General features: G+C 39.1%; 2 protein-coding genes across 2 annotated transcripts in view; one reads left to right on the forward strand and one right to left on the reverse strand.

Moving 5' to 3' along the window:
- The window catches only part of LOC107573419 (receptor tyrosine-protein kinase erbB-2-like), a 35,742-nt gene extending 33,955 nt beyond the window's left edge, over positions 1-1,787 (forward strand). The window contains exon 22 of the mRNA XM_016259856.1: positions 542-1,787. Coding sequence (XP_016115342.1) covers positions 542-870 — 329 coding nt within the window. The 3' untranslated portion in view covers positions 871-1,787. The remainder of the gene's footprint in view (positions 1-541) is intronic.
- Positions 1,788-6,805: 5,018 nt separating this feature from the next.
- LOC107573422 (potassium voltage-gated channel subfamily H member 2-like) overlaps positions 6,806-15,229 on the reverse strand; it is a 15,814-nt gene continuing 7,390 nt past the window's right edge. The window contains exons 4-11 of the mRNA XM_016259860.1: positions 12,551-12,750; positions 12,188-12,440; positions 11,879-12,072; positions 11,053-11,149; positions 10,472-10,750; positions 9,063-9,234; positions 8,639-8,846; positions 6,806-7,528 (exon numbers count right to left, since the gene is read on the reverse strand). Of these exons, the coding sequence (XP_016115346.1) occupies positions 7,259-7,528; positions 8,639-8,846; positions 9,063-9,234; positions 10,472-10,750; positions 11,053-11,149; positions 11,879-12,072; positions 12,188-12,440; positions 12,551-12,750 (1,673 nt within the window). The 3' untranslated portion in view covers positions 6,806-7,258. The remainder of the gene's footprint in view (positions 7,529-8,638; positions 8,847-9,062; positions 9,235-10,471; positions 10,751-11,052; positions 11,150-11,878; positions 12,073-12,187; positions 12,441-12,550; positions 12,751-15,229) is intronic.

A 15,229-nucleotide genomic window follows, 5' to 3' on the forward strand; every position in this document is an offset into this window, starting at 1 on the left:
AAGAGCGTCGTCGGCTTCGGCGGGGGGGGGGGGGGGGGGGGGCAAAGGCCTCCTGTGGCGAATCGATGCGTTTTTGTAAGAAAAATATCCATATTCAAAACGTGATAATCACTTTAATCTAGCTTTTGCTCACTGTTGTACACGGAAGCAGCTCCAGGCTGATGACGTATGAGGTCAGCTTTGCGCATGCGCCGCTCAGAAAAAAAAACTTTGCTTCCTTTGATCCTGTAAACAAACTTTGGTTTTCACGAGACTCACCGGCGCATGCGCAATGCTGACCTCATACATCATCAGCCCGGTGCTGCTTGTGTGTTAAAGTGATTATTACGTTTGGAATATGGATATTTTTCTTACAAAAATGCATCGATTTGCTACAGGAGACCTTTGTTAAGTCTCACTTCACATTGTTGTTGATGAATATCTTTTTTCCCTAATAAGCACATTACATTAGAGAAGTAAAAACTGCCATTTCACACTGACTTCAACACATTTAACGCAATGATTTCAACGCAGTGTCTTTAAATATTCTCTTTGATTGCAGAGTATGTGAACCAGGACGTCCCATGTGAGCGTCCCAGCACCCTTCCACGCAAAGCGAGCGAGAGGAGATTCATTAATGGTCTTTATACAGAGAACAGTGTGGAGAACCCAGAGTACCTGGTGCCAATGCGCAACATCTCCCCCATTTCACCTGCCTTCGACAACCCCTACTATCATGATATCGCAGCTAAAGCTCAGGCAGTGGCCAGAGCATCCATAAACGGAGGTACGACTCACAGGCAGCCCAATGGCTACATGACCCCCACAGCAGAAAACCCAGAGTACCTGGGCTTAGCAGAGACATGGAGCGGTCAGATGGAGTATACTTGAGAGGAAGCATTCGGTACAGTTTGAGTGCAAGCATGAGCGGTGAGGTTGTGTGCGTGAGTGAGCGAGCGAGCGAGTGAGTAAAAGACGTATTTTGTGAAGGACATTCTCAATCGGAATGGTTTCTCATGGCTTTCTAACTAAATCATTATAAATATGTAGCATTCTGTACTGGAGTTGGAACTTGAGGATGGATGCATTTCCAGTCTGCGCCAAAAAGTCAGCCATCTGACAAAAACATGGTACTTTTTTTAAGACTTCTTGAATGATGTTAACACTGGATAATGTACAATACACTAAGGACTTTATTGGGATTTTTGCTTTTGGTCATCTCGTAAAAACATTACCTTTTCTGGAGATTCAATTCCAAGCCAGGACCGTACACACTGCTTTCCAGAGTGCTGCGTGAGAGCCGGACGCGAGCTGGACACAATCAAAGCCACTCTGTTCTGTGTGTAAAGGCCCTGGGTGAGCAGCTACAGTGCCAGTGAATGAAAGACTGACATTATTGCCATACGAAATGGGCGTTGTGTGTTCAGCGACGCAGCTGGCTCTGAAGATTCATCAACATTTATTTTCTGTGACATATCCAGGTTTTCTCATTTGTTTGGGTATTTTTTAAATTCCTTGTGTTTGAGCATTGACTATCTTCATTATGGGCTGGGTAACAGTTGTACAGATGTATGAAGAGCAACAGGTGTCCAGGTCATATTGCACCCTGATTTTAAATATCGTGCATAAAGAATATTCTAATGCCTATGTTAAGATGTCTGCTTAAGATTATTTTTATTATAAATAATTGCATTTCCTCCCCAGAATCTCATTAGTGTACATATGAACTGTTGTTCAAAAGTTCGGATTAATACTTTTATCCAGCAAGGTTGCATTTTATTAATTTATACTATAAAAAAGTAACTGTAAAGACTATTTAGTCTGTTTTAAATAAATGCTGCTCTTTTGAACTTTCTATTCATCAAATAATTGTGAAAAAAACGCATCATGGCTTCCACAAAAATATTAAGCAACAAAAACACCATTGTTAATTATAAAAAAAAAATTCTTGAGCAGCAAATCAGCATATTAGAATGATTTCTGAAGGATCATGTGACACTAAAGACTGGAGTAATGATGCTGAAAATTCAACGTTGCCATCACAGGAATAAATTACATTTAAAAAATTTGTGCTGTCAAACGATTAATCGCGATTAATCACATACAAAATAAAGTTTTTTGTTTGCATAATATATGTGTGTGTTCTGTGTATATGTATTATGCATATATAAGTACACACATATAGTATACATTTTGAAAATATTTATATTCATATATTATAAATAAATATGTTTAATATAAACATATAAACATATTTTTCTGAAATATATACATGCATGTGTGTGTATTTATATATACATAAATATATACAGCACACATTATATAAACAAAAACTTTTATTTTGGATGCGATTAATCGCGATTAATTGTTTGACAGCACTAAATAAAACAGAACACAGTTCTTTTAAATTGTAATAATATTTCACAATATTACAGTTTTACAGTATTTTTGATCAAATAAATTAAGCCTAATTAAATCTTGATTATTCCAAACTTTTGAACGGTAATGTTTGTGTATATATATATATATATATATATATATATACAGTATCATTGTCATCATGCATGAATGCAGGAGCTCTTAATTAAAATAAATGATGCAAAATGTCTTACTGGTACTTGTAGAATTAATTTTATTTAGGCAAAAATATGCTTGGTTTTGGTCCTTTTGATTTTGGGCTGAAATATGACGTGGATATATCTTGAGGTAAATATGTTAATCTCCCTGTATGTTTTTTTATTATGATGTTATCTAATGGAATTTCTTCTTTGCAGTGATGAATACAATGTGGTATTAACTGATGTGAAGGGGCCCTTGCTATCAGAACGACTTTATTTGTAATAAGATGTTGAAATTAATGTTTAACCCCAGATGTGATCATTTGAAGTTCATAATGTCTATTGTGATTATTTAATAAGAACTTCTTTTAGGCACGACACATCCTACTCATTTAAATTTGCCTCATGTGTATGCAGAAAGACGGCTAACACTAAACACAGTGTTGTGGAGTAAAGACTTCATGTTTAAGAATGTGGTCTGATTTCCATGTATTAGCAGCTGCGGCCTCCGACTGGACGAACACCCCTTCAATGCCTCCATTGTTCTAAATGACAACGTGTGCCTTTTGTTAACTACCCGACTCCAGCATCCAGTTAATATGTCACTTCTTTGAGGAAAGACGTGAATGTTTTGTCCTTGCCATGTCAATACCAATTCTTTGGTGCCATTTCATACATTATGCAGTTATTTTACCACATCTTAAATTCCAGATGTTTGAAAATCTATCTGGCTGTCGTGGTTGATTGTTAATTTTCCTGTATATGAAATTAGATATTTGGCTTTGGGAGTATGTGAAGCAGTAGTCACAGATGATGAACTGGGAGTGAATGGAGGCGCCGGAGTGAGATAGTGATATTATGTGTGCTAATGGCACTCCAGTGTGTTTCGACGTCAGCTCAAACAATGACGTGATTGTTTTTCACAGTAAGGGATGGATGGGGAAAAAAAACTGTTTGTTGAATTTCTTCCTTGTCTCTGCTTAGCCAACACAGTATACATAGTTTTTTGGTCCAGGCTATTGGTTCAGTTTGAAAAATTTGTAGAAATAGATACAAAATCATATAGTAGCAATCTGTTTGAACTTCCTGAGCATTGGGGAGCTTTTACTAGTTTTCCAGCCAACTTGTTTTAGCAATTACGTTTGATGACACTACTGATGCAGAAATAACACACCTCGCTTTTGACAGTCTTTCAGTTGCCCAGTATAGTGATGTTATACTGGCATGTTTATTCTTCCAAAGAGCAATAAGAAGATTTTCCATATTTTCTCTCATTTAAACTCTCATTTACAGTAAGTCACAACATTTGACAATGAAATTGCACAGACGGTAGCTTCTGAGTTTAAGTGCCAGCTCTTTTTGTAGTGCCAAATATCAGCATTGATGCCAGCCAAAATTATTTCAGGATCCAAAGTCTATGCAAGCACATCGAAGGAACTTTCAAATCTGTTATTGCTATGGTTTTAACAAAATATACACACTTTGTACACAATGTTGTACTTTTTATATGCATAATTGTCCAAATCTCAGCTTGTGGTTGAATGGTAGACTCGAGTTTGATGTAATATTGCTATTTTTCTTGTGAGCCAACACGTTTTATTGTAAATATACTGTATACAATAATTGACTCGATGCACTGTGATCTGTACACTCTACTTTTAAGAACTCTAATGGTGCCAGTTTGCAAAAATCTTTTGAGAGATATTTTAAACAGTGCTTCTAGATAACCAGACTTGTGCCAAGTGGCTTATTAGTGGTTTCTATATTTCTGGTAAGGAGGTACATTTTGATGCCTACAACTGGGGTGAACAATCTCATCTGCATGTTATTCTACAAAAAGTCTTTTGAGAGATAATAAAATTACATGAAATCAGAGACAAACTAATGTTTAACATTGAATGTTGTACTTTTTATATGCATAATTGTCCAAATCTCAGCTTGTGGTTGAATGGTAGACTCGAGTTTGATGTAATATTGCTATTTTTCTTGTGAGCCAACACGTTTTATTGTAAATATACTGTATACAATAATTGACTCGATGCACTGTGATCTGTACACTCTACTTTTAAGAACTCTAATGGTGCCAGTTTGCAAAAATCTTTTGAGAGATATTTTAAACAGTGCTTCTAGATAACCAGACTTGTGCCAAGTGGCTTATTAGTGGTTTCTATATTTCTGGTAAGGAGGTACATTTTGATGCCTACAACTGGGGTGAACAATCTCATCTGCATGTTATTCTACAAAAAGTCTTTTGAGAGATAATAAAATTACATGAAATCAGAGACAAACTCCAATCCATGTGATTTCATGGCATCTGTAGCACCAACTCATCTTCTTCATAGAGTTTTGACATTTGGCTTTGGAATATTAAATATGACTGGATGCTTTAGGAAGTTCATGAATCAACGTCAGTATAACCCGTTCATAAGCTATATTCATTCTTCTCTTAGTGTTATATATGCTTAGTAAGCATAAGCTTACGTTTTCAGAAGATTATTCATAAGTTGCCAGTTCTACATATTAATTATCTTGTGTTAAAAATTAACTTTATTAAAAAAAAAAAACGTTTTAATTCATCTTTTGATATACAGATAATTATACAGAATATATACAGATGCTGTATCAGAACTCAAAACTAAAAAAGCCAAAATAGCATTTATTGATCTGACTTATATCGATCTGAAATCTGTGACCTGTGATGAATACATGAACACATGGCCATGGAGTCACATAATGAGGAAGTAGAGACCAAGAAGATAATGCTCAGTTGTATATCATCAGCAAACAGTGCCACACAGAGGTCAGTGTTCAGCAGACACTTTACTGAAATCATAAACTCATATTTCTGTAAAAATGTTTTTAATATAAGAATGTAAAGCTTAAAAATAGTTTTGCAGATAAATGTAGATTTAAATCTTGCATATGAATTTATTTACTTTTACTGAACGCTGCTCAAGTTATTGCCAGTGAAATAATCAGAATATGTCATGTTAATTTTATTTTTATTGATGTGATCAGATCAAGGTGCAACTATCCAAAACAATCTAGAAACCATATAACAGCACCTTAGCAACCATCTAGAACATACTAGCAACCGCTAAGTAATCACCCAGAACATCAAAGCAACTACTAAGTACAGTCTATTAACTGCCAAACAACCATCCAGAACACTCTAGCAACTTCATAGCAACACCCTATCAACCAACCTGAATACAAGAGCAACACCCTAGGAAACACCCTAACACCTCAGCATTCACCCCGAACACCCTAACACCTTAGCAGCCACCCAGAACACCCATGTAACAATGCATAGCAACACCTTAGTAACCACCCTAACAAGAAGCAACTGCATAACAATAACTTTGCAACCACCTAGAACACCTTAACATGTAGCAATGCATAGCAACACCTTAGCAACCACCCAGAACACCCAAGCAACAGCATAGCAACACCCTAGCAACCACACAGAACACCCCAACAAGTAGCAACTGCAAAACAATAACCTAGAAACCACCCAGAACACCCTAACATGTTGCAATGCATAGCAACACCATAACAAGTAGCAACCACCCAGCACACCCTAACATGTAGCAACAGCATAGCTACACCCTAGCAACCACACAGAACACCTCAAAAGTAGCAACTGCGAAACAATAACCTAGAAACCACCCAGAACACCCTAACAAGTAGCAACCCCCCAGAACACCCTATCATGTAGCAATGCATAGCAACACCTTAGCAACCACCCAGAACACCCAAGCAACAGCATAGCAACACCCTAGCAACCACCCAGAACACCCTAACAGGTAGCAACTGCATAATAACCGTCCAGAACACTCAAGCAACAGCATAGAAACACCCTAGCCACCACCCTGAACACCCTATCAGGTAGCAACTGCATAGCAATACCTTAGCAACCATCCAAAACATCCTATCCCCTTATCAACCACGCAGAACATCCTAACATGAAGCAACTGCATAGCAACACCTTAGCAACCACCCAGATTAACTAAAATTTGAATTTGAAACATTCAAACCTTTTCAGAAAAAGACTGTCTACAAACTTTTTAAAATCAGATTTTAAAAAAATGTTATCTGAAAAACCAATAAATCTGGTGGATCTTTAAAAAACCGTTTATTTAAAACCAAAATAGTTTTATTTCTCTTTTAATTTGAAGCGTTTTCAGTAATTTAAAGCAATATCTATTCTCTTTGGACTTTTTAAAACACTTTCTGTAAAGACACAATTCTTGACTACAAAAAAGGGATTGAACATTGTTTTAATTACAGTAAATGCACAGAATACTCCAGACATAAAGAGGCATTCTTTGGTTAGGTTTACTGTATCATTATCATCTACTGTATTATGATTGTTTCCTGAGTCTCACTGCATGTAGAACATGTCATTGATGGTCACTGACATTCATCTGGAGGTTTGAGATGCTTATGTGGCTTTTGTAGGGTTTTGTCCTGTAGTGTTTGTATTTAAATGTTTGTTATCTGCCTTTGTTTGCTGAAAAGCTTGAGTTTTTATGCTGGTTTAAGGCTGTCCTAACTGATGGGCAGCAACACATGGTTAACAAAGATGGTTGTTCTGCATGGCCTTCCTAACATCCACAACACAATAAAGCTGTAGACATCAGCAGGGTTGATTGTGATTGTGTCTTGCTGTGTTCTCATTGTTCTGTTACGATTAAGCCGATTGATGGTGTGTTGTGATTTTAGCTGACCGGTAAGGAAGGGTCAGACATGTGTCTGGGGATTTCTTCCAGGTGTGATGAAGTGTCCAGTTTGCCAGGCAATGAGGGAAAGTGGAGGGACGAACAGAGGCGTGGTGCAGCTATCAAAATGGGCTGAAGGGCTGGGGCTGAAACAGCATTCGTTTCCAGTTTATCGGGTACACAATCGTCTGACGCAGCTCCCATGTGAACACCACTGGACAGAGAACCCTGGGAATTTGACTTGAATATGGAATCTGTCTGGGTTGAACTCTGGAAACAGAGAGTTAAAGATAGTTAAGGTGTTTTATAACCAATAACACTGTTGATTGTCATCAGTTTAGTGAATACAGCTAAAGCTAAAGGTTAGTATTTAGTATCAGGATGGTTTTGTAATGACAAATTAAAAGTTCTGTTAGTAATCAACTCTTGTTAAAAGAAGTACACTTGAGCATACACTTAAAAGTATGTAATAATATACCTTAAAATATATATACACTGTCGGTGCTGATAGCTGACATACAGCGCCGTTGCACTACGGGCGACCCAAGTTCGAATCCCGCTTTCGAGACCTTTCCTAATTCCCCCCCTCTCTTTCTCCCACCATATACACACTTTTTATATACACACTATTTTATATACACTTGCTATTTAAAATTCAGTTAAAATTTATTATATGTATTTAAATTTACATGAAATATGATTAGTTTAACTTAAGAGTGCGTATTTGATCTACTTCAGTAGGTATCTTCATAATATGTAACTTTATAATTATTATATTATGGTTAAAATGTACTGAAAAGCATTTACGGTAAACTAAAATATATATTTTTTCTTTGCATTGTTTTTAATAGAAGAATGTGCCAACAGTACTACTGCGCTACTGTCCACGGCAATCAGCTAATATTTTCAATATTAATCAATTAATATTTGTAATTACACATTTGTAATAAAGTTGCAATTAACTGCATATTCACTTTATATATATAATATCAAATATGCACACCACAATGGCATTTTAAGTACTTTGTGCTTTAGTATGTTAGCCAACACATCAAAATAACACATGTACTTCTTTAAAGCATGACAAAATATTATTAAAATAATGATTAAAAATGTACTTTAACGTAAACTTTTAATTGTAATAATTATAATGAATTCAATTGTAATAATTTGACATTAATTACAAAGTACACTATTAGAAAGGACACTATAAGAAACAGTCAAACAAACCATAACATTTTTTTATTATCTGCAAATACAGTATTTTAAAAAATAAAACTTTTAAGATATGAAGTACACTACAAAAGCACATTCAGTATAATTAAACACAGGTCTTTTTGTGTGGCACTGAAAACCACTTTTACTGGACAGCATATTTACCTGAATAGTGGTATTTCTACTGTCCAGCTGAATGTTTGGGATCGAGTACATGCTGTGAAGTACTGGGGTGCTGCTTCCGTACAGTATAGCAGGGTCAGGAGTGTGGTTCTCAGGTAATACAGTGCTATATGCTGGGGGCACTGGAGCAATTTGTCGCTGGAGAAGCTGAAGGATCACACTGATGTCTGCTATCATTCTGGTCTCCAGTCTGGGAGAAACAGAACAGAAAACTTCAGCATTTAAGTAGCTATTTGCTAGACACATTCATCCATTCAAATATCATCAAGTGACAGCCCCTGGTCACTGTATGTGTCAATGGAATGAAGAGAGCATCGTAAACAAAACGTTCTTCATTCTCATTCTTCATGATGGGCAATAAATGACAAGAGAACTGTCAGTTTTAGTTAGTGTTTGCACCACCTACCTATTGAGTTGGCTCTGCAGGAGCTCCAGTCTGGACTCAAGTTCACTGGGTTGATGCTCAAAGAGCAGTGGTGGGAATGAGGTCCGGACAGATAGGGGGTGCCGAGTCTGTTCAGCGAAATGAGCTGCCTGGTGGTCAGGCCAGTAATGGTACAATCCAGATGGAGGAGGAGCTTGTGTTAGAAGGAGATATTAAATAGTAACAATCCAACAACTCAAGAAATGCATTTGGATTTACAGTATGCCATTTAAAGTTCAGGTTTGTGAGATTTTAAAGGTGCACTTTTTCAACTGTCAAAATGTTATTACTCAACAGTAGTTGCGATGACCTAAAATGACCCAGTTCTCCATTACAGTGCTGCAGTGATGTATTTTTTTAGGCCAACCTGGAAATTTGCATCACCTCGGTTCCCTCAACGAAAGCCTATTAGGATTTTCTCACTGGCTTTTGAATTATTGTAGAAACTGAGGTCTGTGACCAACAAGAGTTTATGATTCTTTTGTTCACCATGTATGTCAAATTTTATGAATTTTGAGGCCTAAATGCAATCGTCAGAGGTAAAAAGCTCAAATAAAGGCTGTAAATGAACTACATGGTCACATGACGTCAACATCATCACGATTAAGCTTCCAACAACTCTTTCAGACATTATACAGTATATATAAAACAAATTATAATAATTTTCCATGAAAGCAAAAAATGAAATTAACAAGGGTCCATTACTGATATATTTTATGTTGTAGAATAAAATGCAAAGATTTCTTGAGCTTGTGTTAAAACAAAGGACCTTTGAGTTCAGGACGACGGAACTGGAAGTACTAAAAATGCTAACTTGTTTCTGGGTTTTGGCCTACAGCAATATGCATCCTTGCAGCACACCATGGTTTGGCTTCAGGATTCAGATTTTACATTTTTGTAATGCTGCACTCATCCAATAGATATCAGAATAATGTCCAAGATCAGAGCAAAATGCAAATAAAAAAAAAACTACACAGTGCACCTTTGGTGAGCGTGATTTGACCAAGTACAACATGTTCCTGGATCAACATCCTTGTTGATCCAGGAACATCATTCCAATCAACCAATCAGAATTGAGAGATAACTTTTCGGGAAATGTCAGTTTTAGGCTTACAATCAGGATTAGGTGCTTCTACACCCTTGTTGATCAGCTATCATTTCCCTCTGATTTTAGTAATAAATTATGGGTAAGGTTAGGTTTAGGGGTAGGGATTGGGATTGGGTTAAGTCTATATTTTTGGACAGTAATGTTGATCCAGGATCAACAAAAGATGTTGATCCAGGAACATGTCTTACTTGGCTAAATCACAGCGACCGTGCACCTTTAAATATCTCTTGATGCTTCTGAGCATCCCTAAATGCTAATATTTAAATAAATACTGTATACCCACCCAAATGCCCCATATGCATGCCAGGCTCTCTGCTGACCCCAGAGGCCCCTCGCAGTGGTATTAGTCTCACAACAGGAGAGGGGTAGTCCAGATGATCTGCGTCCAAGCTGTACAGCTCACAGTGGCTGATGGGAGACTTGCTGAGGTTTTCACTGGATTGCAATGTAGAGCTTCCACAGCTCCACAGCTCCTCCCAGTGCATGTGAGTGGTTGGAGAATGATGGTGACCCAGGGCTGAACACATCTGAAATGGGTATGAGTCATTCTGGTCCATTCCATCTTGAATAGCAAGACAAGCGCAATTTTAAGTAAAAAGTTGTGTGCTCTCATGATCCATTTCCTGAATTCATCCTTTTTTTAAATTTTATTAAGGTCTAAATTGACTGCTTTAGCTTTAACATGATCTTTAACATGTTCTCTGCAAATTCATTCACTGTCCTGTAGTCAAGCATCTGGCTCAAAAGCAAAGCTAGCTGTGAACTACGGCAAACTGTGAATTAAATTACGCTGAAATATGTAATGTTTCAGTTTTTTGCTACAGTTAATGTCCTTTTACCTTAAAAAATGAGTGTTCTACTCACCTGGCCTGTTGCGTCTGTCTAGTGAGTTTTGGTGGTGTCGTATGCCATTCATATGGTATCCACAGTCCAAATATTCACTGGTCATCATTTGTTCAGCCTGATTAAATATCAGTTAAAACAATGATTACTGTACAGAGAGCTTGAACTTGTTAATTACATAAGCTGACATTTGTTATGGTGACTAGAATGCGTGATTCTTGAGATATGCGACAAATGTTCCATGAGTTTTTCAGGCATTTAACCAAAAATATGTAATCTATGCAGGACTCTATGGTTTGGATTCTAAAATCAGATTTTACATTTTTGTAATGCTGCATCCACACCAATATATGTCAGTATAAGTCCAAGACGAGAGCACCATCTAAACAACAAACTACATAGTGCACCTCTAGATAACTCTAAAAGCTTTTGAACATCCCTTTATGCTAATATTATCATAAATACTATATAAGCACCCAAGTGATCTGAGATGAACACTTGAATGCTCTTCATCTAAATGCATTCTCTTTATTTGATTAAAATTATCACATTATTACTCACTACAAATCAGATCGACACTCAATACTTCACATTAATTAAAATGTACATTAATATGATGCTATAAATTACCTTTAAAACAAACATTCAGAAGTATTGGGTTGTCAAATGTTAGATTTGTCAGTGTTTACAATATTGCACCTCTGAACATATTTAGTATTCATTAATTCAAATAATAATTAATAATTAATAAGCCAATTCCTTGATACATAAATATCTATTTTATTTCAGTATTCAAGAATCAGTGAGGGATATGTATAAATGTGTGTGGGATGTGAGGTTTACACACGTCTCGTAGGTTAAAGGTGATTTCTAGGTTCCTCCAAATGCTCTCGCCAAATGCAGGGTACATGTCCAGCACCTCTAGAAGGTCGTCTCTTTGGATACGTTGAAGGTCACAGTAGGTAAGTGCAGTAACATCAGCGTTACTGTGACCAGGATCTGTATACAGATTTATAGGCTCGCCAAAGACATCATTCTTCCCTGTATGTGAAACAGGAAGTAGTTTTTATTAGGCCTTAAAAAAGACAATCTAAAAAAAACTTCAAACAGTCAGTGGATCAGACAGTGGTTTGCTGAGGTTTAATTTTAATCTCACCCAGGATGGCCAGCACAATGTTATGTTGCGACACTTGAATGGAACCACGGGAGATGAAGTGGAGGGCTTTGATAATGTCGCCGTGGTGATAGAGGGTGTCTCCAGGTGGTGAGTGGGTGGTTTTGAAGCGCATGGCAAGAGCTCTCAGACACGCTTTACTCGCCCCTCGGAACACCTTATAGTTCTGCAGCAGACTATGATTCAGATGCAAGCAAATATCAGCTTGCAAACACTCAGGAAAACCTTTCAGGACCTATAATTAGAAAAAAGAGGCACGATTGGGTTTCTGTTATACAGATTAATATATAATATAGACAGGAATGATATTTGAGTTACTAATTTTGGCTCAGGTATGTGACCTACTGCATTCATATCAATGCCATTGGTGTAGGACCAGGCGTGCTGGAAATATTCCTCCAGTCTCTGCCTCAGTTCTCCAGGTATCTGATGAAAGCGGATTAACTCTTTAACCCGCAGCATCTGAGTGTGATAGTGCGTTGTTCCCGAATAAAGCCTCTGAATTATTGCAGAGACATTTCCGAATATGCTGGCATACATGAGAGCTAAAACAAAGTCAATAGAGAATATTTAGTCAACAGCACAGTTTTTTGACATGGAGGTAAGAGGAGGATTATTGTAATTAATTAAAACTAAAACAATTTTAAAAGAAATGTTACTTGAAATATGTGTATATGAAATAAAATATTGAAAAAAACTTTTTTTTTTAAATTTTTTTTAAAATTTTCAGCTAGTAGCCAAGGTTCAATTTCTTGTTTACATTCAGTTGAACTTGTACTATAATACAAACTTGATGTGCAATAAATACTAATAAATACTACAAATAAAATGTGTTGGTTACGTACGTAACCATCGTTCCCTGATGGAGGGAACGGAGACGTTATTTTGAATGACATATGGGGTCTCACTTGGGAGGCCAATCATCTCTGAGTTTAAGAGAAAACGCCAATGAAAATTGTCTAGTGGATTTTGCATACCTGAGCCACTCCCCGTGCATACGGTATAAATAGGTGACAGGTGCATCCACTCTTCAGGTTTTACGCTGAGTAGCCGAGAACGTGTCCCGGCAACAGCGAACAGTTCAAGATTGTGGCATAGGGACATAACGTCTCCGTTCCCTCCATCAGTGAACAAGGGTTACGTACGTAACCGAGATGTTCCCTATCTGTCGGTCACTATGAGTTATGTCGAACGACATATGGGGTCCATGGAAAACACCACAATCTGAACACCATCACAACCCTGTGGCGCTGCAATTGTTGACAAGCCGTGGCGTGCCACAAAAGATACGCTAAGGTCGTAACCTTCCCAAAGCCCCAGCGCAAATTCACTGACCTTGGTACTGAAGGGGACCAACGGTGAGCACATCGCTGCTGGAGAAGGCCATGCTGCTATTCTGTCAACAAAAAAGTTTTTGGAAGGGATTTCAACCTTTAGTGAAAGTTTGCTTTAAATCTTCCCTATTTGTTCTTTCAGCCTGGCAGAATGATGGGGAAGCGAGCCTTAAGGGAATAGGTCGCTATTCAGAATTCAGTTCCATTCGACATGTGGAGATGCTAATATGGACTGACCCAGGGGGCAGTACTACATATGGAATGGGTCTCTGAAGCAGGTCCTACTTTAGAGCAGGGATGGAATAACTGCCAGAAGAGACTGACAGAGTGAGTCTGTCAAGGGAAGACATGGGTTTACCGAGAGGGAAACCTTACAGTGGAAGAATATACATATGGGATTACCCGTAGAGAACCAAGTCATATGGGCACCTAGCCAAGTACAGGGGCTGGCCGGGACTCCAGGCATGCAACACCAGTACTGGGCCTGGCGTCAGACTGCTCCGCCAAGTCTGGAGGATGCTCAACCAGGGTTCGCCAACAGGGGAACTCTACTGGCAGAAGAAAGGCGCTCGCATTCCCGTGTGAGGGGGAATGACGCAGCAAGCATGACACTGAGTCAGATCTTTGCGCCAATTACCTGTTACCCAACACACGGGAAGACACTGGCTCTACATGAAGGTTGCAAAACCTTGCGAAGGTGTTAGGTGTCGCCCAGCCCGCAGCTCGACAGATGTCTGCCAGAGAGGTGCCGTGCGCCAACGCCCAAGACGAGGCAACACTCCGAGTGGAGTGGGCTCTCACCCCCAGGGGGCAAGGCTCGCCTTGGGATTGGTACGCCAAGGCGATGGCCTCCACGATCCAGTGGGCCAACCTCTGCTTGGAGACAGCCTTCCCTTTCTGCTGACCTCCAAAGCAGACAAGGAGCTGCTCAGAGTTTCTGAAACTCTGGATGCGGTCCACGTATATGTGTAACGCTCGTACGGGACACAGCAACACCAAGGCTGGATCTGCCTTCTCCGGGGGCAGCGGTTGCAGGTACACCACCTGATCTCGGAAGGGAGTGGTGGGAACCTTGGGCACATATCCAGGCCGGGGTCTCAGGACAACGTGAGAGTAGGCCGGCCTGAACACAAGGCACTCTTCACTTACCGAAAATGCTTGGAGGTCCCCGACCCTCTTGATGGAAGTGAGCACGATCAGGAGCGCTGTCTTAAGAGACAGGAACTTCAGCTCGACTGAATCAATCGGCTCAAAGGGACCCCTCTGGAGTCCAGTCAGGACAATAGAGAGATCCCAGGAAGGTATCAGGGGTGTCCTAGGAGGATTCAACCTTCTGGCACCCCTCAGGAACCTAACGATCAGGTCATTCCCAGGGACCGGCCATCCACTGCACTGTGATGTGCTGTGATAGCAGCAACATACACTTTCAATGTGGAGGGTGACAGCCTGCGCTCCACCCTTTTTTGCAGGAAAGAAAGCACGACTCTGACCGAGCATCTTCGGGTATCTTCTCGGTGTGAAGAACACCAATTCGAGAACAGACTCCACTCCAAAGCATAGGCCTGCCTCGTAAAGGGGGCTCTAGCCTGAGTGATAGTGTCTACCACCGCTGGCGGCAGATCACTTAAGTCTGGCGAGTCCCGTCCAGAAGCCACACATGGAGGTTCCAGAGGTCTGGACGTGGGTGCCA

The sequence above is a fragment of the Sinocyclocheilus grahami genome, unplaced genomic scaffold, assembly GCF_001515645.1.
Source record: "Sinocyclocheilus grahami isolate Dianchi unplaced genomic scaffold, SAMN03320097.WGS_v1.1 scaffold1937.1, whole genome shotgun sequence".
Lineage (NCBI taxonomy): Eukaryota > Metazoa > Chordata > Actinopteri > Cypriniformes > Cyprinidae > Sinocyclocheilus > Sinocyclocheilus grahami.